This window comes from Nerophis ophidion, unplaced genomic scaffold (assembly GCF_033978795.1).
Source record: "Nerophis ophidion isolate RoL-2023_Sa unplaced genomic scaffold, RoL_Noph_v1.0 HiC_scaffold_40, whole genome shotgun sequence".
Taxonomy (NCBI): Eukaryota; Metazoa; Chordata; class Actinopteri; order Syngnathiformes; family Syngnathidae; genus Nerophis; species Nerophis ophidion.
The window spans coordinates 218,495-244,715 of NW_026906962.1; the positions used below are offsets into that span (position 1 = coordinate 218,495).

The window sequence follows — 26,221 nt, forward strand, 5'->3', positions numbered from 1 at the left end:
GCCCCAACATGTTTTACTCTAACAAGAGGAAGGCGTGCTCAGGTAAGATTTGTATTGTTTCACCTTTTTCCTCACCCACTTTATTCTGATTGAATGTCCCAAGTATACCAACAGATACATCTTCCAGTTATCTATTCACAATAAAAAAGACAAATTATGCATGTTCCAGTTAGTAGATATTTATTTTGAAAGCAAAAAAACAGTCCCTAAGAAATGGTACTGACTTTTGTTTCAGTTCAATTGACAAATAACAACAAGATAGACAGGAGTTGAAACTAGAATCTTCTCATCTGTAAACTCGAATCCTCTGATCCGTAGTCAGACGCGTTATCCATTGCACCACTAGCCCTATGTGAAGCCTGATTTGACTGTAGTACAGGTTGTATATTGTAAACATCTTAGGCCAAAGGAACACACAGTTTACATGAGGCTTACTACCAAAACAGGGCTTTACTGACTGCTTATGTTGGACTTTAAAATCTAGTGACCTTCTATTTGTTGCAGCCTGGGCCTTCAGCAGCTCTACCTGTTGCAGCTAACCTCCACTAAAAATTGAAGTAAAATGCTTCTGGCAAGGGCTACACGGTGGAAGAGGGGTTAGTGCGTCTGCCTCACAATACGAAGGTCCTGCAGTCCTGGGTTCAATCCCAGGCTCGGGATCTTTCTGTGTGGAGTTTGCATGTCCTCCCCGTGAATGCGTGGGTTCCCTCCGGATACTCCGGCTTCCTCCCACCTCCAAAGACATGCACCTGAGGATAGGTTGATTGGCAACACTAAATTGTCCTTGAACCTGTATTAAATTTGAACAGTTTTTAACAGTGATTGCTTTTTCTCTATTTCATTTGAAAAACTGAAACCAAAAACATCCCTCACATCCACTTTAGTTCAGGTGGGAGAGCGTTAATGTGATCATCTGAAGGATTAAACGCAATACTTTAAAGTCAAATTGTTAGACAGTGTAACTGTATGGAAAAAGTTGTAGTTAATATTTTGCTGTAGGTGTGTTAGATGCACCTTCACATCACACTGAGCTCAGCTTTATTACTCTCACTTTCAAGTTATACAGTCCAAGACAAACCCTTAAGACAACAAATTTGTGTTTGAAACAGCCCGATGAAAGCGTCAGTTAAATACCAAACATTGGCATGAGGAAAGATACACCATTAAACAAAATAACAGTTCTTGGAGCCTATTTATATTTATTTATTAAGTGTTTTGACAATGGAATCCAATGCCAATGATGATGTTGATTATTGGATGTTTAGATGAATTATTATCGTGTTCAGCTGCTCACACTCCTCCTGGTGAGCCACTTCCTCCTCCTATAATTAAGAAGACAGCACAGCTGGGCGCTGCCTTGGTCTGTCCGTCATGCTGAAGGAGTGAGGAGTGATATAGTTTGTTTACACTAAATAAGTTATTTCCATTATATAGAAAGTCAACCACGCAGAAAATGTTTTGTTTGAGAAAATAAATGATCAACATTTTGAATCTGGAAGTATCTTATTGAAGAATTTAGTGCGTCATAAACCTCCTCCTCAAGGCAACTCTGCAATCTTTATTTTTATTTTTTCGTAACTTTTTGGAACAACAGAATAGCCGTAACAACGGTTGTCCAAATTAAAAATGATGGAAAGTTGTGTGACAACTGATGTTAAGATTCCTGGCAGCAAGCTTAAGGTTTATGGTATTTATAAATGTTGTTTTTTAAAAATAGAATCAAACTACAAGCCAGTCTTTCAGCAACTGTCATCCAACACAATTCATGATGCATGATCTCAATGCCGGTCCTAAATGAGCAATGGAGAGCTAGTCTGGCAGCTCTGTTTTGGGTAAGCTGGATTTGATTTAGATCTCGTTTAGATGCATTAGAGCAGATTGCTGGGCAGGAGTCAAGATGAGACAATACAAGGGATTGTATCATTTGCTTCATAGTTGTGTTAGTTCAAAAATAGACACTTCTTCTTATGATTGAAATGCTTCTGCTCATTTTTGTTACTATTTTTTGAAGTTTTGCTTCTGAGTATGTATGTTATTTTTTATTGAACAATTAAACATACATAAACAATGTATAGACACATTAAAGGCCTACTGAAAGCCACTACTAGCCACCACACAGTCTGATAGTTTATATATCAATGATGGAATATTAACATTGCAACACATGCCAATACGGCCTTTTTAGTTTACTAATGAGCAATTCGACATTTCCCGGGAGTTTTTTCATGAAAACCTCGCGTAATGATGACGTGTACGCGTGACGTCACGGGCTGTTAAGAAATATGAGCGCTGCACACACACACACACACACACACACACAGCTAGAAGTTGTCTGCTTTAATCGCATAATTACACAATATTTTGGAGATCTGTGTTGCTGAATCTTTTGCAATTTGTTCAATTAATATTGGAGAAGTCAAAGTAGAAAGATGGAGTTGGGAAGCTTTAGCCTTTAGCCACACAAACACACGGTGATCCCTTGTTTAAAATTCCCGGAGGTGAAACTTTACTATGGATCAGAGCGCTTTCAAGCGAACATGGATCCCGACCGAATGTCAACCAGCAGGTTTCGGTGAGAAAATTGTGGTAAAAAGTCGCATCTTATTGGAGATCAGCTGAGCTTGTGCCGTCCATAAAGCTGCCGTCGACTCCCCTGAGAGACTGGTGTCAAGACACCCGTGGAGACACACCTCCGACTATTCAGCACTGTTAAACTCACTAAAACACTAGCAACACAATAGAAAGATAAGGGATTTCCTAGAATTATCCTAGTAAATGTGTCTAAAAACATCTGAATCCGTCCCAATGCAATCGCCTTTTTTTTTTTTTTTTTTTTAACTTGTTTTATTTTTTCTAGTCCGTCGCTATCAATATCCTCAAATACAAATCTTTCATCCCCGCTCAAATTAATGGGGAAATTGTCTTTTTCTCGGTCCGAATAGCATTTTTTGTTGGAGGCTCCCGTTAAAAACAATGTGAGGATGTGAGGAGCCATCAACATGTGACGTCATCGTATGCGACTTCCGGTAGTGGCAAGGCTTTTCTGTTAGCACCGAAAGTTGCGAACTTTATTGTGGATGTTCTCTACTAAATCCTTTCAGCAAAAATATGGCAATATCGCGAAATGATCAAGTATGACACATAGAATGGACCTACTATCCCTGTTTGAATAAGAATATCTCATTTCTGTAGGCCTTTAAGGTACTTTCAATACAATTGGAGTCAATGTTTTTTCAATATTTTCAAACATCACATTAAATCCAATCCTCCAATAAACAAAACCTGTTCAAATAAAAGTAAATATGAGACCATTTGAAAAAGATTAAAATAAAAAAATATATAAATAAATAAACTTACACCTGCTTATTTAAAACCACTTAAATAATTCCAATAAATATAGTCATTTAAGGGCTTTTTCTATTTTGTACAATCTTCCAAGAATGAATTAATAAATTGAAATCATGAACACAAAGTGAGAATTTGGATTTAACGTAAAAAAGAGACTTGTGTGTATTAGAACTAATGTTTCACACGTTTTAAAAATTAAAATTAATTAATGACACGATAAATCCACGCATGCGCAAAGACTACATCCCTTCCTGGACTTACGATTTGTTTTAATGGCAGAGCTCCTGCGACATCACGTTCTGTGACATCTGAATGTTTTATTCACGTTTTTTTATATAAAAATACAGGACTGTCTCAGAGAATTAGAATATTGTGATAAAGTCCTTTATTTTCTGTAACGCAACTAAAAACATGAAAATGTTATACATTCTGGATTCATTACACATCAACTGAAATATTGCAAGCCTTTTATTTTAATATTGCTGATTATGGCATACAGCTTTTTTACTTGGTCTGAGGAAATATTCAAATTTTTTGAGATACGACTTTTGAGTTTTCTTAAGCTGTATGCCATAATCAGCAATATTGAGATAATAAAAGGCTTGCAATATTTTAGTTGATGTGTAATGAATTCAGAATGTATGACATTTTCATGTTTAGAAAATAAAGGACTTTATCACAATATAAAAGGGAACAACAATAAAAACACGTGGAAGGGTACATTTAAATAAATCAGGCAGTAATATCGCTACAATTTCTAGCACTTTCACTCTTGTCATTGCAATGAATGTCGCAGGGGGGCGCCACTGAACCCCAAAATAAAGCTTTGTTTGATATACTTTGAATTTACTTTTAGAAACAAAACACTCTTTTATATCACGTTGATATTCAAATAAATATTACGTAAAAGAAAAGCATGGTAACAGTGACAGCAGGCAATATCTTATATAGAGCTACCTCTTCGTCCACTCGGCTGTGACGTCATTCCCAGCTTCCGGGGTAAACGGAAGACATCAGAAAGAGCACATCGAAGGAGAAAGACGCTAATAAGTCAGTCCTATTATTTTTTCTCCAGTTTGAAATATTTACGTCGTATAAAATACATATTTGATTCTTTATTTAAGGATAAAGTGGTCTCGATGCGCTAGAAGCACTGTGCTGCTTCTCGTGCTATCTTTGCTTGTTAGTTAGCTTAGCTCGCTAGTTAGCTTAGCTTGTTAGCTGCTAACAGAAGACACAGAAGTTATCAACACATCGCTAAGTAGAGATCAAGTGTGAGAGTAAAGTGTTGTGATTGTGTGAAAATGTCTACATTACAAATGTTGAGAGCGTTGGTGGATCAGCGACTAACTGCTGCCGTTGAAGAAATATTTGTAGTGTTAGAAAGAACGATAGCAGAATACGCGGCGGAACTTTCTAGAACAAAGGAGGAGAACAATCAACTACTGGACGCTGTTTTCAAGAAACATCAAGTTGTGTTACACAGAACAGGTTTGTTTACTTATTACTCTCACATCTTTACTAACACTATATTTGAATAATTACAAGAAAATGACATTTACATTTTATAATATAATCAGAATGAACAGTGGTGGAACAAGTCAGAGCTGGGCCGGGGGCGGCCTCCATGACGGGGCCCCCTTAACTCAAATAATAAAGCTAATTCTAACATCGTTTTACAACATGCACATGCCTCTCTGGGTTTACCGCCAACAATCTTTAACCAGGTTTTAAAACTTTTTCCAGCCATTTTTGCTGAAATTTGCATTTTCCTGACATGTATTTATTTTCTCACGTTCACCACAGCATCAGCCCGTTCACAGGATGTAGAAAAATTATCAATGGGGATCTGATTTTTTTTTTTTTATTTTGCCTGTCTTTCACAATCCTTATGTAAGACAATAATATGTTTTTATTTTGTATGCATTCTAAGTTGGAAACAAACGTTAGCAAAATCTTAACTATCCTAATTCTAACAATGGAGTCAATGGGATCACCTCTATTCCGCTCACTAAGCCCCCTAAATAAGAATGAGTTGATCAATATAATATACCCAGAAGTCTTTTTCTTAAATGCTATCCCTTTAAAACATGCTGTAAAAATGCATATCCTCTAGAAATATTCATTATAATAGCCACAAACTGGAGGGTATATTTTTTAATTAGGATAACATTTAAAACATTGTTTCAAGTTTTTATGGAATTTTCCAGGGTGTAGCCCACCTTCCGCCCCCCGTGATCCCAAAAGGGACAAGAGGTAGAAAATGGATGATGGATGGAAAAAGACACATCATGGAATGATATTTATATTCTTGAGATGCATGAAAGATAAATTTGAGTTAATGAAATATGGAGAATAGATTGTATTGTGCACCCTTTGTTTAAAAAGGGTACAGTTAGGGCTGGACCATTGTGGGAAAAATAATAATCGCCATTATTTTGATTGATATTGTAATCACAATTACACAATTATTCATTCATTTGAAAACACCAGTATTTGTTTTCATTACCAAAACTCAACGTTAAATATAGTTTAAAAAACGGATATGAGTTAGTAACTAATCAACCACAAGTAAAAAAAATAGTTCACATAAATTTAAGTAACAATGGCAATAAAAAAAGACAGTAAAATTTTGTTTTATGTTTTAATTGTTTTTAGTTCCATTTTTTACCTTTTACACTTTTTTTTTTACTACCATTTAAGTGTGTGCTTTTTTTGTCAAATAAAAATGTATACAATGTTTATTAATTAAATGCAGAATCTCTCACATTTATTGGTGAAATACATCGTTGGACAAATTTGACCCGTACTTTGGGTCAATGCATGGATAAGTTCATCATGCTTGTGTGAGGTGCTTTTTTGAAACCTTTGTTAGCGCAGTCAGACCTATTATTGTGAAGGGGGAAGTGTGCTGCTGTTCTCAGCTCGAAGTGTGGAGGCCATTTGAGGCTGGTTAAAAAAAAAAGGAGGGAGAGACTCAAGTTGCGACTGCTGTGCTGTTTGTAGATTAATCCTACATGGATGATGTCGTTCACAACAACACAAGCAGATGAGATGTGTTGTGGATTATGGATTTTCCAACTTTAACTTCGTAGTTTAGTCGCTATTTCAAATGGGCGCCTCAAGGACGGGACGGTTGCATGTTTCACAGTAATAGTCGTTGTGACGTGTAGAGGACGAGGAAGTTTATTACCATTGTGGGGGAGTTTTCTGTGTCTACGTACCTTGGACACATCCGTACGCCCACCGGAGTGACGCCACGCTCTCTCCGCCGTGTGTTTGAGGAGCCTGCAAAAGACTTGCACATACATGTAACAATCTTGTTCAATCAACAATACGGTTTGGTATAAACCTAAAAAAAACCAAAAAACAATACAACCATAAAGGAAAAAAGTTGGCTTTTGCGCCACTAGCTTAATGCTAACCTACAATGGACGACCACATTGATAGGCTAACAAAAATTAGCATTGCGATCGTTTTAAATTTGTACAAAGGTTTAACAAGTAATATTTTAGTTTAACAAAAGTGACATAAGACAACAGTCAACAGATGAATTGTTCTTCCATCCATCCATCTATTTTCCATCCGGGGGTCGCTGGAGCCTATCTCAGCTGCAATCAGGCAGGAGGTTGTCACGTTCGGAACACATTGTGATGCGTGGGGATGTCAACTCAAGATGCAGGGGACCAGACAAGCAAGTTAGCAGGTAGGAGCTGGATTTAATATATAAATTAATAAAAGAACACTGATACAAAGGCAAAAGAAAGCATGTGCAACTCACCGGGAGCTAGGCTAAACGCTAACACTGAGTAAAAAGTCCACAGAAGCGCGTGTCGAGCGCACAGAAGCTAAGAAGGAACGTAGCAAGCCAGAACAGGACAAACTTAACCAAACGTGAGTGTTGCATAAAGCAAGTGAAGAACTCAGACCCAACAAAGGCAGGTATAAATACAGAAATGGTCATCAAAGACAGGTGTGCGCCGGGCGCCAGTGCAGTTGGAACAAATGAAGTCGCTATGGTGACCAATACAAACTAGGAAGTGCACGAACTAAGAATCGGAAGAATCAAACCATAAACAAGAAACACAAAAGACTCAAATATAGACAAATGATGTGATCCGGGAATCGGATCACAACAGAGGTGGTGTACACCCTGGACAAGTCGCCACCTCATCGCAGGCATTTTTACTTACATACATATATTCACCAAACTGTGTAGAAACTAAACTTTGTACTACTAGGCCTTCATGCCCATCAAATCTTAAAACTCTGATTTAGTATGGGACATTATTGCCAGGTCTTCTTGTATCGCAAAATTGTGAAATTAAATTTTTTCCACTCACAAAGACCCCAAACGTCCAGATTTTTAACCGCTGATTTGTATTTTTGATGTTCAGTTGGCCGAGCAGAGGAATTAGTTGTCACGACAGCAAACTGTGTCTTCTTACATCACACCTTCAACCATCCTCCATTGCAGCAAATACATTACATTTCCTACAGGTATTATTATCACTGAAGGACTGTAGAACAAGGCTAAACATAGCTTGAAACATGAATAAGTAAGTGCTTAGTAATTTTTCCCATTCAAAATAATTTGGCTGTTTTTCAAACTTCCACCATTTCCACTTTTTTCAAGTGATTCAAATCATTCCATCTTCAACATGTTTCACTAAACCTGGACATTCAAACTATCATTTTTCCAAGTTCAAAAAATTTTGAAGAATACCCAAAATTCCCATTTTTTTCAATCCCTTTCTTCACCCTTTTTTGTGTCGACCACATTTTTCAACCCACTTCAACCGTTCCACCAGCAAATCATTCCTCTTAAAGAGGACAAAAAACAAAGTTGTTTTTTTCTCTGGAAAAATTCCTGGTTTTCCCAAAATTCCAAGAATTCTATCATACTATTTCTCAACAAAAAAAAGTTACTACTGACCGATTTGAAAAATTCCAACTCATTCAGAACATTCACATATTTTAGCATTTTCTAAAAGAATTCTGCTTTTCCCAAATTTCCAAAATTTTCATGAAATTGTCATTGAAAATAATGGTACATTTTTCAAAGTTCCCCAACTAAACATTTTTCATCCGATTCACACCGTTCTAACTTCAAACTGTTCAGCCTATTCGGTAATCACAGGGTTTCCTTGACAAATTCCAAAAATTGCCAGAATTCCACGTTTTGCGTGACATTTTTCCCCATTCAAAATGAATTAGCCATTTTTCAAAGTGCCACCATTTCCACATTTTTCAACCAATTCAAACAATTCCACCTGCAACATATTCCACTAATTCTGGAAATTGAAAATATAAAATTTTTCAACCCACTTCAACCGTTCCACCGCCTAATCATTTCTCTTAATCAGGACAGAAAACAAATGTGTTTTTTAAATTGGAAAAATCCCGGTTTTCCCGAAATTCAAGGAATTCCATAAAACCATTTCTCAATCAAAAATGTTACGACTTCAACATTTCTCAACCGATCTGAAAAATTCTAACACCAACCATTTCAACTCATTCAGAACATTCACATTTTTTAGCATTTTTGAAAAAATTCCTGCTTTCCCCGAAATTCTCCAAAATTTATATGAAATTCCTATTGAAAGGAATAAAATGAAAGTTCCACAACTCCCACATTTTTCATCTGATTCAAACCGTTCCAACTTCAAAATATTCAGTGTGTTCAGGAATTGTGTGCTCCCTTTCAACACTTATTAAAATAAATTGTCTGGAATTCCCAGTTTTTAGGGACATTTTTCCCCATTTAAAAATTACTATCCATTTTTCAAATTTCCACAATTCCCACGTTTCAAACCATTCTACCTTCAACACATTCAATTCATCCTGGAAATACAAACAACTAGTTTTCCACATTCGACAAATTTCCAGGAATTCCCAGTTTTTTCTAACCTTATTTCCAACCTTGTTTAGTGCAATGACTCCTTTCACATTGTTCAACCCATTTCAACCGTTCCACTGTCAAAACATTCCTCTGAGTCAGGACAAAAAAGCATGTTTGTTTGAGAACTTAAAAAAATCCCAGTTTTCCCGAGATTCAAACTCTTCAACATTCAAACTATTCTTACATTCATACTACATTCTGTCAACTTTTCAGTTCAGCTTCAGCATTGGAGCATTCAAACACAATTCTTTCAGGAATTGCTTCATCTACTTAATATTATTATAATAATTAAATGTAGCTTACCACATTGAGTGGGTGGACTGCATGAATGATGTCTTCTCAGTTATCACTGCAACGCAATTTGAGTGTCTAGAAACACACTAAATTAATTCAATATTACTATTATTAATAAGGTAAACAAGTTATCTTTTGAAGGAGTAGTCAGTAATCTGATTACTTCTTCCCAGTTTAACTGTGGTGACATTATCTAAATGAAAGCAAAACAGATGTCATCTTTTTTGGCCAACATGCTTGACCTCGAACAGTACAGTAGAAAATGGATGGATGGATGTTGACTATGCTCATGCTATTTTTAGAGCAGACATGTCTCTAAAGATGAATGTGAAAATGACAGTAATTATTGTCCACCAGCAGGGGGAGCTCATCACTAGTACTACTGCGTGGAGGCTGGCATGTGGTACATTATTTCCTGTGTGTGTATGACTTATTCAGAGAGAGAACAGCAAACTTTTACGTATGGCGTCTACCATTAAGGATTGCAGGAATGACTTTTAGGATGTTTTTATATGAATAAGGTGGATTGGACGTTGGCCTGGGAAGGCATTCCCCTGAAGGTCTTCTTCATGTGTCAGCTGGAAGTACCCTGACTGCTGTGAGGGGAAACTGATGAGATTGTGAGATCATATGTTGGTGCAGGACAATGTCTCATGTGACTGAGCAAAGCTGGACTTTTCTCAAGAATGTTTGTTTTCTCCCGTCCCGTAGATGTCGAAGAACATATTTTTCGTGAGCAGGAAGAGGAACCACAGTCCCCCCACATTAAAGAGGAAGTTGAGACGCCACAGACCCATAGTGTTAAACTGACCCTTCACATTAAAGGGCAAGCGGAGGACCCACTGAACTTACACATCAAAAATAAAGAGGAGGACCCACTGACCCCTCACATTAAACAGGAAGAGGAGTACCCACTGACCCCTTACTTCAAAGAGGAAGAGGAGGACCAAGAGCCGCCGCAGATTAAAGAGGAAGAGGGCATCAGTCAGCCTAAATGGTTGGAGGAGTTCCCAGTGACTGGTGTCCCTGTGAAGAGTGAAGATGATGAGGTGAAAGGTGAAAGTGAGGAGAGGGGAGGGGGGGAGCCTCCAAGCAGCAGCTCAACACAACACATGACAACAGAAGCTGATGGAGACCACTGTGGAGGATCACAAGCAGACAAGCTCTTAGCTCCACTATCAGATAGTGAGGACACAACGTCACACTCTCCTGACACTGATGATGAAGACTCTAAAGATGATAAGACATGTCACACTGACAACACTCACTTCACATCTTCTCACTCTCACAAAACATTTAAATACCATAGTCTTCTGAAAACCCACATGAGAACACACACTGGAGAAAAACCTTTTTCTTGTTCACTCTGTAGTAAAGGTTTTGCACAAAGTCACGATTTGAAAAGACACATGAGAACACACACTGGAGAAAAACCTTTTTCTTGTTCAATATGTGGTAAAGGTTTTACACAACGTCAAAATTTGAAAGTACACATGAGAACACTCTGGTGAAAAAAACGTTTCTTGTTCAATCTGTGGTAAAGGTTTTGCACAAAGTAATAATTTGAAAAGACACAAGAGAACACACACTGGAGAAAAACCTTTTTCCTGTTCGACCTGTGGTAAAGGTTTTACAAGAAGTACATATGCGAAAGTACACACGAGAACACACACTGGTGAAAAATCACATTCCTGTTGAATCTGCAACAGAAGCTTTGGTGAACGTTCAAAGCTTGAAAGACACACGAGAAGACACCCAGGAGAGAAAGTGTTGAGTTGCAGTGTGTGTGGTGAAAGATTGTCTTCTAAGTACCAGTGTAAGAAACACAAGTGTGCTGGTGAGAACAGCAGCAGCAAATAAAACTGCAGGATTTGAAATAAACTGTCCAGACTTTCATTTTGACTTTCTAACAACATCAGCACATATAACATGTGTGACATTGTTGTTTGTCTAACAATCTGTTCAATATGCTTCTACATTTATAGATTAGACAGTTTGAAATATAAAAGTATTACTTATTTGTAGTTGTAATTGTTGATAATCCCATAGATTATCACCTTTATATGATATACATATGTACTGGTTCACATCTGAAACATCTTCTGGACCACTTCAGGAAGCATATTATTATTTACTTTATACATCATTTGAACAGTTGTCTTTTATACAATTTTAAAATGTGTGACTTTATGAATCATTTGTTGGGTCTCTGTAATCCATTTTATTAATCATCTTTACTACTCTCTTTTGTAATATGATGATTGTGTTGTGATTTTTTTATACTTTAACTTAATATCTATGTACTTGTACGTTTATGCAATAAAAAGTGAGAGAAAATGGCTGAGTTGTTTGTGGAAGGATGTTTTGTTTTTACTAACATACTTTTGTGGGTTAAAAAAAAAATCCCCACTATTGTGTTTTAAACCTTCTTTACCTTTTTTTTTTCTTTCTTTCTTTTTTAACATCCCCAAAACAATATCAATCAAAGTTTGGAATGTCAGGCAAAAGCCAATATTGTACATAATCTAACAGAGCTTTATTTTGCATACATTCATGAAAAAAAAAAGTTTAATTTGTTTCCCTATCACAGAACGAACAAGTGTTGTCTTCAATTGCAAAACAACATCTTAAAAATTATTTTAAATTTTTTCCTTAAATTAACTCCTTGGCGTTTGGAAGAATGGAAACTTTCAAATTATGAGTTTTATTTTTTTGTTCCGGAGAAAATACAATAAAGAAGAAATGGTAAATAATAAAAAAAAAAATATATATATATATATTTACTGGAATTACAATATTTTGAACAAATGCCTTTATAATTGTTTAAAATATTTTGTCTGTTTGTAGGTTGTACTTAATGAAATCTACAAATAACAAAATACTTTTATCATTCAATAAGTGCATCAGTGACCAAATGCCTTTTTCAAACCATTGCTGTACAAAGATGGATTTGTTTCTCATTTTAATATAAGAACAATTCCATAGTGGAGTATTGTGTGTGATGAAGTTGTGTTTGTAAATTAGTTTCCAGTACAACAACACTTGCTGGTAGGGATGGGTACTGTTCACTTCTAATTCCATGTTTTATGTGTTATATATGTCAATATATTGTGTGTTTGTATTTTGCCAACATGGTAGAATCACATGGGGCTTCACGGTGGAAGAGGGGTTAGTGCGTCTGCCTCACAATACGAAGTTCCTGCAGTCCTGGGTTCAAATCCAGGCTCGGGATCTTTCTGTGTGGAGTTTGCATGTTCTCCCCGTGAATGCGTGGGTTCCCTCCGGGTACTCCGGCTTCCTCCCACTTCCAAAGACATGCACCTGGGGATAGGTTGATTGGCAACACTAAATGGTCCCTAGTGTGTGAATGTGAGTGTGAATGTTGTCTGTCTGTCTGTGTTGGCCCTGTGATGAGGTGGCGACTTGTCCAGGGTGTACCCTGCCTTCCGCCCGATTGTAGCTGAGATAGGCGCCAGCGCCCCCCGCGACCTCGAAAGGGAATAAGCGGTAGAAAATGGATGGATGGATGGTAGAATCACATGATAGGCAGGTTGTATCATGTTTTTCTGTCACCTTGAGGAAATGGCATAAAGAAGAAGATGACAATATAATGTCACTTGGACAATGATGTACAGCAGTGGTCCCCAACCACCGATTGGTACCGGGCCGCAGAAGAATTTTTTATAAAAAAAAAAATTCTTAAATCAACAAAAAAAACACAATATACACTTACAATTAATGCACGAACCACAAAAACCTCCCTTTTTCATGACAAAGAAGAAAAAAAGAAAAAAAAGGACCCCCCTGATTCTAGTGGCATTTAAAAAACTGTTTTTATTCTCTCTCCATATTCCCAACTGACCACAAGACTCAAAAGCCAACATTTTCGATGGAGCTTGGGCGGTTTATAAGTTGTGGAATTTCCCGGCAAATCTGTACTGCTTCCCGAAGCGGTCACGGGGCTTCTTACGTCATCATTTCTGGCTCCTCCCCTGAATGAAATAGGCCTCCATACACGCCTGGTGGAAACACCCCCTCCATTAGTCCACACACGCCTCCAAGCCTCCGCACCATCGGAAGCGGACCAAGGATCGCTGGCTGACACCGATATATCAATTTAATAGCATGACCCATAGATAGAAAAAATACAAAAAAATGGAAAAAAGCCGATAGGGCTGGGCGATCAAACAATGTCAATATATATTGCAAATATTGCAAAATACATAGAATCGAAACCAATTTAAAAAATAGTCATTTGAAAAAAATACATAGGGCTGGGCTGTAAAACAATACAATATATATAATGATAGACACATGACTGATGTTAAAAAAGTAGGAAAATGGCCAATAGGGCTGGCTGATAAAACTAGACAAGGACTGGGGGGAGAGCACGCTAGAGAGAGAGAGGGAGAGAGCGAGAGAGAGAGAGAGAGAGAGAGAGAGAGAGGGAGAAAACCAAACTTATGAAGAGGGAACGTGCGCCCTCCTGTGGACTTCTGCTGCAACTGCACACACAAAGAACTTCATTACTTCCAAGTGTGCCTTATTTAGTGTCCCAGACTTCCAATTCCTCCTTTACATGTTTAGTGTATAATAATTAATTAAACAACTGTTTAATATATGTATATTAAAAACTTGTTTAGTGTATAAATATTAAATACATGTTTAGCGTATAAATTACATATATATATATTTATATATATATATATGTATATATATATATACAGAGAGAGAGAGAGAGAGAGAGAGAGAGCGAGCGAGAGAGAGAGAGACGGAGAGAGAAAGAGAGAGAGAGTGAGATATACATATATATATATATAGAGAGAGAGAGAGAGAGAGAGAGAGAGAGAGCGAGCGAGAGAGAGAGAGACGGAGAGAGAAAGAGAGAGAGAGAGAGAGTGAGATATACATATATATATATATAGAGAGAGAGAGAGAGAGAGAGAGAGAGAGAGAGAGAGAGAGAGAGAGAGAGAAAGAGAGACCAGCCTTATTAAGAGGGAACGTCTGCCCTCCTGTGGACTTCTGCTGCAACTGCACACACAAATAAATTCATTACTTCCAAGTGTGCCTTATTTAGTGTCCCAGACTTCCAATTCCTCCTTTACATGTTTAGTGTATAAGTATTAATCAAACAAATGTTTAATATATGTATATTAAAAACTTGTTTAGTGTATAAATATTAAATACATGTTTAGCGTATAAATTACATATATATATATTTATATATATATATGTATATATATATATATATATATACAGAGAGAGAGAGAGAGAGACGGAGAGAGAAAGAGAGAGAGAGTGAGATATACATATATATATATATATATATAGAGAGAGAGAGAGAGAGAGAGAGAGAGAGAGAGAGAGACCAGACTTATTAAGAGGGAACGTGTGCCCTCCTGTGGACTTCTGCTGCAACTGCACACACAAAGTGAAGTGAAGTGAAGTGAATTATATTTATATAGCGCTTTTCTCTAGTGAGTCAAAGCGCTTAACAAAGAACTTCATTACTTCCAAGTGTGCCTTATTTAGTGTCCCAGACTTCCAATTCCTCCTTTACATGTTTAGTGTATAAGTATTAATTAAACAACTGTTTAATATATGTATATTAAAAACTTGTTTAGTGTATAAATATTAAATACATGTTTAGCGTATAAATTCAATATATATTTATATATATATTAATATTAATAGAGAGAGAGGGAGAGAGAGAGAGAAAGAGCCTTATTTAGTCTCCCAGACTTCCAATTCCTCCTTTACATGTTTAGTGTATAAATATTAAATACATGTTTAGTGTATAAATTATATATATATATATATATATATATATATATATATATATATATATATAGAAATATATATTTAGAGAGAGAGAGAGAGAGAGAGAGCAAGAGAGAGAAAGAGAGAGACAAAGAGAGAGAGAGCGAGAGAGAGAGAGAGAGAGAGAGACCTGACTTATTAAGAGGGAACGTGCGCCCTCCTGTGGACTTCTGCTGCCTCTGCTGTCGTGGAAATTTCCTAAAGACGATCCTTTAGTGACAAATAGCTTTAAAATGATTTATTAGAGTAACAAACAAATAATAACAAGCTTTGCAAAGCGAGACCAAACCAGAACGACACATCCGTTCGTTCCAGCTTGTTCTAACTCTTTTAGAATATGTCATGACAATTATACATTCTCAGAAGTCCCACCCTCCATGCTCATTAACATACAGTATCCCAGTAAAAGAATGCCCAAGGTCCTGTGAAGGGGAGAGGGTGTGGTTTGTCCAGAAGGATGACACAGAAGACAGAGCTTGATCAGATTAGAGGTCTCCTGCAGAACGTCACATTCCTAAGCCTAATAAACAACTTTTGGCGACCCGTTTAAAGAACATCATCAATTAAAACGAGTACAAGTAATTTTGCTATCACAATCCTCCCTTTTATTACCTATAATAAACTACAAACAACAACATTACTAACTAGCGAAAAATAAAAAACATCTCGAAGAACGGATCTTCATTTTCATCCTTGAAATCTACCTCACCTTGTCCCAAGGCTGTGTACTGAACGAACGTAGACGAAATCATACGCGTAATTAGTGATCTTATCAGCGGAATCACACAAACTGACAAGACAAATAATGGAGCTAAGACCACTAGCATAATCGTCCCAATTTGCATTATCCACGAACGCCAGTTTGCTACTCAGGACGGATCCACCACAAAATCTTCTCCTATTGCGTCTCGCAGAGAAGTCAAATTCTGAATACCCTGCGAAATGACGGAATCATCTCCAGTATTGTCTGGAATGTACGTACAGCACCATGAATTCAGCAGAGCACAAACTCCTCCGACGCTCGCTACCAAATGGTCTAATACTATACGATTTTGCAAAGTCACTGCCCGTAACGCCTTCATTTCCACTCTGCTCGCCTCCGTAATAGTTACTGTCCAATTTACAAAACCTGAAAACCGATGATTCAGCGTCTCCATTCTAAGCATGAGTTTCCCCACGCCCAGCTGTGGAAACAATGACAATGCCACCTTTTCTCCTGGTGTCCAAAGTTCAAGATCTGCAGGCACATTTGTACCCCAAATCGCATCATGGGGTGCATACTCACGCTTACCCCTATGACTCGGAACAGCTGACACAATGTAAGAGTGGTCAGCAGCTGTTATCATAGCACAACGGCCCATCCAATTCTATGGCAATCTAACATAAACGTTAAAGCCACAAAGCCACAGAACATCCTCCTGAGGCCGCGTGCCAGTTTGATCTGTAAAATAGGGAGAACAGCCCCCTCCTTGCGCAGCCTGTGAAATGTTCAAACTAGTGTTACCGTGATATGTAGTGCATGAACTAGTCACATTTAAACAATACATCAGTGGAATTTGTCCCATCTGCACTGGCGGCTCTCTAAGGCTCCAAGATACCGCATAACACGCACATTTCATACCCGGCCTAATATAAACTGGACCAAAAAGCACATTCGTATCATTATCGGACCACAGATCATAAAAATCTAACTTCGGATCTTCAAGCGAAGACAAAGGTGTCCCCGTATGCGCTTTAACCATATCATTCAGATTTGCTGCAAAAAGGTATAACACATCCTGGGAAAATATCTCTAACCCTCCATTACAGGCTTAGGTGTGACATGTGGATTGGACGCCGCTATAGGCATATATGTACAGACATAGCAGTTTGAGACATTATGTGAATCCGCTACACATTTGTCCTGGTGATTTTGGCCCTCAGCGCCTTCACCTGTGTGTGCAAACTAGTAGTGTTTCTCTAAAGATGTGATGCGAGGGAGGTGTGTGTAACCCTCGTCTCTGCAGCCGCGGATCCTGCCGTAGGAGCCAAAAGCGATTTTACAGCTCCTCACTCCTCTGCGGCCACCGCTACAGGGCCCGAAATCGCCTTGCATTGCGAAGCGTGGACCCACGTCGGCCGTTCTTCCACTTTCACTGCAGTGTGGGTGACGAGGAGAACTTGGAACGGGCCGAGCCAGCCTCGTTGTTTCCAGCTCTTCCGTCTGAAGTTCTTGTTAAGCACGAAGTCGCCCGGCACAATGGTGGGTAGAGGATGATCCGCTCGCCCCGGAAGCGCCAAAGAGACTTGCCTTCAAATATTAGCAAAACACTTTGTTAAAGATATGCAATATCTTACCAGTCCGTGTTCACAGAGGGTCGTCTCAATTGGCAGTCCTGATGGTCCTATCCCCACATTAGGGGGGACTGCAAACAGAATCTCAAAAGGTGACAGGTTATGACGCGTGCACACCTGCATAGGCATGTACATGACAACTATCCGCAAACATTTAGGCCAGCTGAGCTTAGTCTCTTCACAACATTTGGCAAGTTTTTATTGAATTGTTCCGTTTTCTCTTTCAACAGCACCTCCGGATTGTGATGGTAGCTGCAATGAGTTCTCAAATCAATTTGCAAATAATCAGACAATTGCTGTATCACCTCATTTACAAAATGTGAACCATTGTCACTCCATAACTTCTTCGGAATGCCCCACTTTGCCACAATTTCAGTTAAAAGTGCTTTTGCCACTGCAGCGGAAGAAGCATGTTTCGCTGGGAAGGCTTCTACCCATTCTGAAAACATATCAACCATCCATCCACCCATCCATTTTCTACCGCTTATTCCCTTTTTGGGTCGCGGGGGGCGCTGGCGCCTATCTCAGCTACAATCAGGCGGAAGGTGGGGTACACCCTGGACAAGTCGCCACCTCTTCGCAGGGCCGACACAGATGCACAGACAACATTCATACTCACATTCACACACTAAGGACCATTTACACATCACTAGACAATATTGTTTCCCTTCACTGGGTGTAAGTTCAATGAAATCCATCATGACATGCTCAAAAGCCCTACTAGGCGGTGGGTGTGCTGCTTGTGGTAATGGTCTAAGTTTACCTGGATTATTTTGAGCACAAATCAAACAACTTTTACAGAGATGTTCTGTGAAAGCGTAAAAGCCCTTAGTAAACCAGAATTGCTGTACTGCTCGACACATCCCTCCCTTTGACACATGGTCCAACCCATCACTCAATTTCACATAACAATCAAACAAGCGTTTAGGAAGACAAGGCTTCCCATCCATCCATCCATTTTCTGCCGCTTATTCCCTTTGGGGTCGCGGGGGGCGCTGGTGCCTATCTCAGCTACAATCGGGCGGAAGGCAGTGTACACCCTGGACAAGTCACCACCGCATCACAGGGCCAACACAGATAGACAGACAACATTCATACAAAGCTTCAGGCGTCAGGGCCAAACCCGGCTCCATCCCGGAAAACAGCACCAGAATTAGCCCATGCCTGTCGTTCCTCGCCCACAAACAACTCGCCACTTGCGCCAACAAGGAGGAAATCTCAGTCGGAGAAGTCACCGCAGTCAAAGTCAGGTGTGCGTCATACTTTTCGTCAGTCGGAGATGCTAATTGCACCGAACGTAGCAAATGAATTTTTGCCGCATAATTAATTCTATGTGCATCGACTGCTTGCGAATAGAATACATTTTTTCCTGCGTGCACACGGTTGCCAATCCTTTGCCAAAAAACAGTCATGCATAAAAGGATTTAAATCCCGCCAATTATCAGATTTAGCTTTTGCTATCGGAATGTGCGGACTGGAATTTTCAACATGATCCAATATTTCTTGTGATGGAGTTAATTTTACTGCAACTGCACATTTGCATCCATCAAAATAGACGTCATTAATAAACAAACTATCATTCAAACCATGATAGAATGAAGCTTCCTATTCTTGGTCCGGACCTTCACGAACATGTGACACACAATACATGCTTTCAGATTCAATTCTGTCAGATACTGGATTCAAACAGGGTGATATTGTGCTCTCTAGATCCTGCAAAGCAGTGGTCGTTACCCACCACTGATAGATATAGAGCGGACAATTCACCTCCAATGAGACAAAATTCGACCCATTTGCATTCCTCTCCACTTTGAGGCCTTCTGGCATCGGAGTGATTCCGATACCCCATTTTAACATTAAATCACGACCCAACAGATTGATTGGACAAAGATCAGACATTAAAAACAAATGTTTTGTTGTCATTGTACAATCAGCCGTCGCCCATGTACAACGAATTGGTATTGAAAACTTTTCTAGACAGTTTGCCCACTCGCACTAGTGGAAAACATAGTTCTACCACTCAATTTTGTAGAGAATTCACTCGTTTGAATTACGCTGTTTGTCGCTCCAGAATCGACAAGAAACGTCAATGACCTTCCACCCACATCACACACAATCATCGGCATTTTCTTATAGGCTAAGTCCTCACAAAAAGCATACGTCCCAATCATTGGCTGTTCACGCTCTTCTAATTCCCTAATTCTGTCCTGCACCTTAGCAAGCAGCAATGTATCAGTAAAAGCAAGTGCGTCTTCGTTGCGGTTAGCGGTTAGTATGGTGTTGTCGTGAGAGGGTGTGGGTGCAACACTTATCTGTTTCGTTGTCTCAGGTCCCGAGCCGGTCAGTCAATCTGAATTGTTTCTGAGTTGGCCTCCATCCGCTCTGCCCCAATAGTCCCGCTGTCCATCCCGTTTATTCTCAGGACAGTCTCGCCTCCAGTGACTTTCCTTTCCGCACGTGAAACAATAGTTACGGCCACGTCCATCTTTCTTCTTGCCTCCATCCCGCGTTCATTTCACAGTGGCAGTCCTCAAAGTGTTCAAAAATCAGTCCTTGGTGGGGTCCCACAAGTCCCCCATGTCCCAAAAATGCAAAAAAATGAATAAAAAAAACAGGGGCCGGATTTGGACCCCGGCGTGCGATAGCTTGGACACCTATTTCAAAAATTGCCCCCGGCCGGGTATCTTTTCCTTGGAGTTCATAGAGAGCAAATCTAGCAGAAAAATTGTCATTTTAAACAAAGAGAGGGAGTTTGGAGGGGGCAAAACGTCCCGCGTGCACCTCTGCTGCTATCTTTGCCAACTGCTCCGGTCCCAGATGCACCAGCAGAAGTTTTTGTATTTCTGCTCCTGTGGGACGCCATGCCCGACAGAAAGCCTGGAATGCGGCTGCAAGCGCGTCTCCACCTCTGTGTGGTGACGGCCAGTCTCTGATCGCTTCACGCATTTCCTGGTCCATCTGGTGTAAGACCAAAGCGGGAGTCCCTTGCGGTCCTGGATATTCCATCATCGGAGCCTGGAAGGTTCTGCCACTTCTCAGAGTCCTGCCAGCACTGTCCTCACTCAGAGACATTTTATTCACTTCGTTGGTCACATGTTGAATTGATGAGCCCGATGCTCCTTGATTGTCATCCTGATGTGAGTGGGAGGACCCCGCCGGGGCTGCTGCGCCGTGCCCCGAGACTGCCCGCTGGTAGTTAGTGGGCGAAAACGGCGTTGTGAGGGGTAGAGTTGGGAGCTGCTGAAGCTGGAGCTGGAGGGGTGACATCGGCGGGTGCTGTTGTTGGTGCTGGTGCTGCTGTTGCTGTTGCTGCTGCTGCTGCTGCTGGTCGTAGTGCGGGGGCAGAGTGGGGTAAAGTGGCGTCCAGTCCTCAGAAACCCTTCGACTGCGACTCAGGCCCTGAGATTGGCTCGAAAACAGAGTACTGGGAAAAATATCAGTTGCAAGATCGATCTTTTCTTTATTTTCTGCTTCACTCATCTAATGTTTCTTTATGTTGTTCAAACAATTCAAATCTTTCACACCCACAGTCTTTCCCTTTCGCATGTTGACCTCTTGTAGCGCTAACTTTTCTTTAATTTTACTCAATTGATTCATCCTAAATGAACCAGTCTTGGGAAATCCCAATTCATTCACCCATACTTTCACACACATTAGGGCTCCCTCTACATATTTTCTTTCATTGTGCACATACATGGGAAATCACAATCGAATACCTCAGGCTTAACTTTCCTGGACTACATATTCGAGCTCGTTTTAATTTTCCGCTCTTTTTGTTTAAACTTAACATACTAAAATTTGTGTTGTTTCTTCCGGCCTCTAACCGGGCATACATTCACGGCCTTATAGACACTGTTAATCATCGGGACTCTAACCCATTAAAATTTATGACGAGACGGCTCCAACCCTAAATCCGTGTTATTTCTTCCGGCCTCTAACCGGGCATATAGATACGTTTTTATGAAGACACGGCTACTTTCATTGGGACTCCAACCCGGCATTAAAATCGGGACTCTAACCCAGGGACTCTAACCCAGCGCTACATTTTGGGACTCTAACCCAGCGCTACAATTGGGACTCTAACCCAGGGACTCTAACCCAGCGCTACAATTGGGACTCTAACCCAGGGACTCTAACCCAGCGCTACAATTGGGACTCTAACCCAGGGACTCTAACCCAGCGCTACATTTTGGGACTCTAACCCATTGACTCTAACCCAGCGCTACATTTTGGGACTCTAACCCAGGGACTCTAACCCAGTGCTACAATTGGGACTCTAACCCAGGGACTCTAACCCAGTGCTACGATTGGGACTCTAACCCAGGGACTCTAACCCAGCGCTACATTTTGGGACTCTAACCCAGGGACTCTAACCCGGCATTAAAAATCGTAGGGAGACGGAAAAAGAACGGCTAATTTCCCATGTATGAAACATATAAATCACTCAAGCTTTGTCACACAAAAAAACCTTTTGTGGAATCGTCTTTTGTTTGAAATTCAAATGTCAGAGATTCGTCTTAAAATTTCAGTCAGGATGATTCAATTAATTTACCGTTACGATGTTGCAGCGGGTTAAACGTGATCTCGAAGAGACGGCCGTCCGATTCGCAGGGGCCTCGAAAACTCTCCCGTCCTTTCAAATTTCTGGGAAGGAGAAGTCAGCTTTTTTGTGCTGCCGGGTTGATTAGTCCATTTCAGCGGCCTCTGCCAACGGGAACAGCGATCTTCTTGGGATCCCACTTCTGACACCAACTTGTCGTGGAAATTTCTTTAAGACGATCCTTTAGTGACAAATAGCTTTAAAATAATTTATCAAAGTAACAAACAAATAATAACAAGCTTTGCAAAGCGAGACCAAACCAGAACGACACATCCGTTCGTTCCAGCTTGTTCTAACTCTTTTAGAATTGGACATGACAATTATACATTCTCAGAAGTCCCACCCTCCATGCTCATTTACATACAGTACACCAGTGGAATGAATACCCAAAGTCCTGTGAAGAAGGAGAGGGTGTCGTTTGCCCAGAAGGGGAGGGGGGTCACTCGGGAAAGGGCAACAGTTCAGCACGGGGGGGTACCAGGGAGAGAAAACACACATGTCCAGGTCAACTAAAGTCCACATGTCACATCAAAGACACAGGAGCCAGACCTTGATCAGATAAGAGATCTCCTGCTGAGTGTCACATTTCTGAGTCTAATAAACAACTTTTGGTACCCAGTTCAAAGAAAATCATCTATTTAAACGAGTATAAGTATTTTTGTTATCACACTGTCCTAGGTAAATACATTATAATAATAATAATGGATTAGATTTATATCGCGCTTTTCTATTATTAGATACTCAAAGCGCTCACAGAAAAGTGGGAACCCATCATTCATTCACACGATGGTGGTGGTAAGCTACATCTGTAGCCACAGCTGCCCTGGGGTAGACTGACGGAAGCGTGGCTGCCAGTTTGCACCTACGGCCCCTCCGACCACCACCTATCATTCATTCATCATCTATTCACCAGTGTGAGCGGCACCGGGGGCAAGGGTGAAGTGTCCTGCCCAAGGACACAACGGCAGCGATTTGGATGTCAATAGGTGGGAAGCGAACCTGCAACCCTCAGGTTTCTGGCACGGCCGCTCTACCCACTACGCCATGCCGCCCCCAACTGCCAACCACATGTACTCTGCCTCACATGTGGATAAAGCAACAGTAGCTTGTTTTCTTGTTTTCCATGAGATTAGAGAGCTACCTCCGCTTAGACTAGCACAATAACCTGATGTGCTTCTCCTGTCAGACACATCTGAAGCCCAGTCAGCGTCACTGTACACTCTCAATCCCAGTTTTTCACTTTCATTTCTTTTGAAACATAACTTGTTTTCTGCTGTACCTTTGAGGTATCTAAAGACATATTTTACTGTGTTGGCTCAGCAAAGTGTTGGGATAACTTCCTGACCACAAAACTTCTGTCTGGACGTGTGCATGTGGACAAGTAAATTAGGCTTCCAACTGCCTCCCTGAACCTTCTTTGATCTGTCGTTTTGTCTGCAACATCTGTGTACTCTAGTTTTGGTTCACATGGAGTCTCTCTGGACTTGCAATTTTGCATTTCAAATCTCTCTAAGATGTTGTGAACATATCTCTCTTGAGACATTGTGACTTTACCATTTGTTTGGTCAAAATCTATTCCCAGAAAATGTTTCAATTTTCCTAGATCCTTCATTTTGAATCTTTCAGTGAGCATCATTTTCACACTGTTGAGTACACCATTGTTTTTAGATGCTATGATGAGATGGTCTACCCATACTAGTAAAATCACGTTCTCATAATACTTCTCTCGTAAGTACACACAATGATCAGCAGAATTTTGTACAAAACCATTCTCAGTTAGACATGTGTGCAACATTGCATTCCAATTTCTACCGGACTGTTTCAAGCCGTAGAGAGACTTGTGCAATTTACACACTAGCTTTTCACCTGTGACTGATTCTTTGTCGTAGCCTTCTGGCTGTTCGATACAAATTTCACAATCGATCGGAGCGTGAAGATAAGCAGTCTTCACATCAAGCCGGTGCAGCACTAGCTCCTCTTGTGCCGCCTTTTGCATGATCACCCTCACACTTGTCATGTCTGCTGTGGGTGAAAATGTCTCTTTGTAGTCAGTTCCCTTTTCTGACTGTAGCCTTTCGCTACGAACCTCGCTTTGTATTTATCTGTTCCGTCAATGTCACTCTTGAGGCCATAGACCCATTTTCCCCCCACTGTCTGGTGGCAAATGGGTGAGGGTAAAGGTGTCGTTTTCCTCCAGTGACTTTACCTCATCATCCATAGCATTTTTCCACTGCCCTGATTTGTTTGACATTATCGCTTCCTTGTAGGTTTGAGGAATGTCACATACTGCTCTGTAGCCAGAGTCCACGCATGTTACAAATTTGTCCAATGTATCCTCAGTCTCAAAGTCCTGTAAGTGAACCGGCCTCCTCCTGGTTCGTGGTGGGTTCCTTCCGTTTACAGTGTCAGGGACTCTGTGCGTTCAGTCTGTTCAGGTAAAGTCTCAGAAACACCCTGTAAACCTTGATCTGGTACATTTTCAACCTTGTCATCATCAACACAAATTTCTCTTTCATTAACCCTGGGGTTTACATCACCATACCCCGTGTATGACTCACATGTTTGTGTTTCTTTTTCTGTTGCAGTTTTGGTTGTGAATTTTACCAATCTGTGTTTCTGAACTTTCTCTTGTTCTGGGTAGTACACTAGGTAGTCTGGGCAGTTTTTATCATAACCCACAAAAACACCCTGCTCACACCTGGAGTCTAGCTTGCCCTTGGCTTGTTGCTGGTAAGCATAGCACACTGATCCAAATGTTTGCATTTTGGAAATGTTTGGTTCTTTCCCTACGAACAACTCGTATGGCGTTTTCTGTGTACGCCTAGAGTAGCATCTGTTCCGTACAAAGGCTGCCGTCTGTACAGCATAGTTCAACAGGTAAGTTACTTTCTAGCAGTAAGCGTCTACCCATCTCATGAAGGGTTCTCCACCCTCTCTAGGCCGTGCCATTTTAGTGTGGTGAATAGGGTGAAGACGTTTCATGTCTAATCCTATTCTTTATTAACAGTGCCTGGAACTCTTTGCTTGTATACTCAGAAGCATTATCTGATCTGATGCACCGAACCTCACTGTATGGTGCTACGTCAGCTAAGAACCGTTCTGTTGCGAGACCTGCATTACTCTTAGACCTTAGAAAGTACACCATCATGGTACCAGAATAGTCATCAGTAAATATTTGTGCATATTTGTGACCATTGATGCTAGGCGTTTGCATGAGACCGGCTAGGTCAGTGTGGACTAGCTCCAAGGGTTTCTTAGCCCACCTGTCAGGCTCCTTGTTTCTCGTCCGGGTAAATTTGCCTTTTGTGCACACTTCACATAATTGTGCTGGTTTAGCCACACTCCCTATTATCTCCATGCCTCTCACTACACCTTATAAGTTCTGCACATCTTCATAATTACAATGGCCCAACATTTCATGCCAGGTTTGTACATCATGACACACTTTACATTGATCAATATCAGTTTGAACAGTAGGCAAGTAATACAGATTACATCTTTGGTGTATGTCAAACCTGCTACCGTCCCTTGTGACCATGCGATTGTCCCCTTTCTCGAAGGTGATCGTCGCTCCTCCATTTGTGGCACGCGGCACGGAAAATATGTCATGTGGATATGTGGGTATCATTATTTAATATTTATACACTAAACATGTATTTAATATTAATACACTAAACATATTTAATTATGTACTAATTATATATTTAATATTCATACAGTATACATGTATTTTTTTAAACATGTATCTAATATATAATAAACATGTATTTAATATCAATACGCTGAACATGTATTTAATATTTATACACTAAACATGTATTTAATATTCATACACTAAACATGTATTTAATATTCATACACTAAACATGTATTTAATATTAATACACTAAACATGTATTTAATAATCATATACTAAACGT

General features: G+C 40.0%; 2 protein-coding genes across 5 annotated transcripts in view; both read left to right on the forward strand.

Moving 5' to 3' along the window:
• Positions 1–26,221, forward strand: part of LOC133546744 (gastrula zinc finger protein XlCGF8.2DB-like) — a 458,486-nt gene that overhangs the window by 72,885 nt on the left and 359,380 nt on the right. The gene's annotated exons all lie outside the window — the stretch shown is intronic.
• LOC133546732 (gastrula zinc finger protein XlCGF57.1-like) overlaps positions 1–26,221 on the forward strand; it is a 270,564-nt gene that overhangs the window by 65,912 nt on the left and 178,431 nt on the right. The window contains exons 1-2 of one of the 4 annotated variants that reach the window (XM_061892543.1): positions 4,334–4,839; positions 10,256–11,881. The exons of 2 other annotated variants lie outside the window; for them this stretch is intronic. In XM_061892543.1, the coding sequence (XP_061748527.1) occupies positions 4,653–4,839; positions 10,256–11,055 (987 nt within the window). In that variant the 5' untranslated portion in view covers positions 4,334–4,652 and the 3' untranslated portion in view covers positions 11,056–11,881. Of the gene's footprint in view, positions 1–4,333; positions 4,840–10,255; positions 11,882–26,221 lie in introns of those variants that run through there. One more of the 4 variants, XM_061892542.1, reaches the window with a different exon arrangement.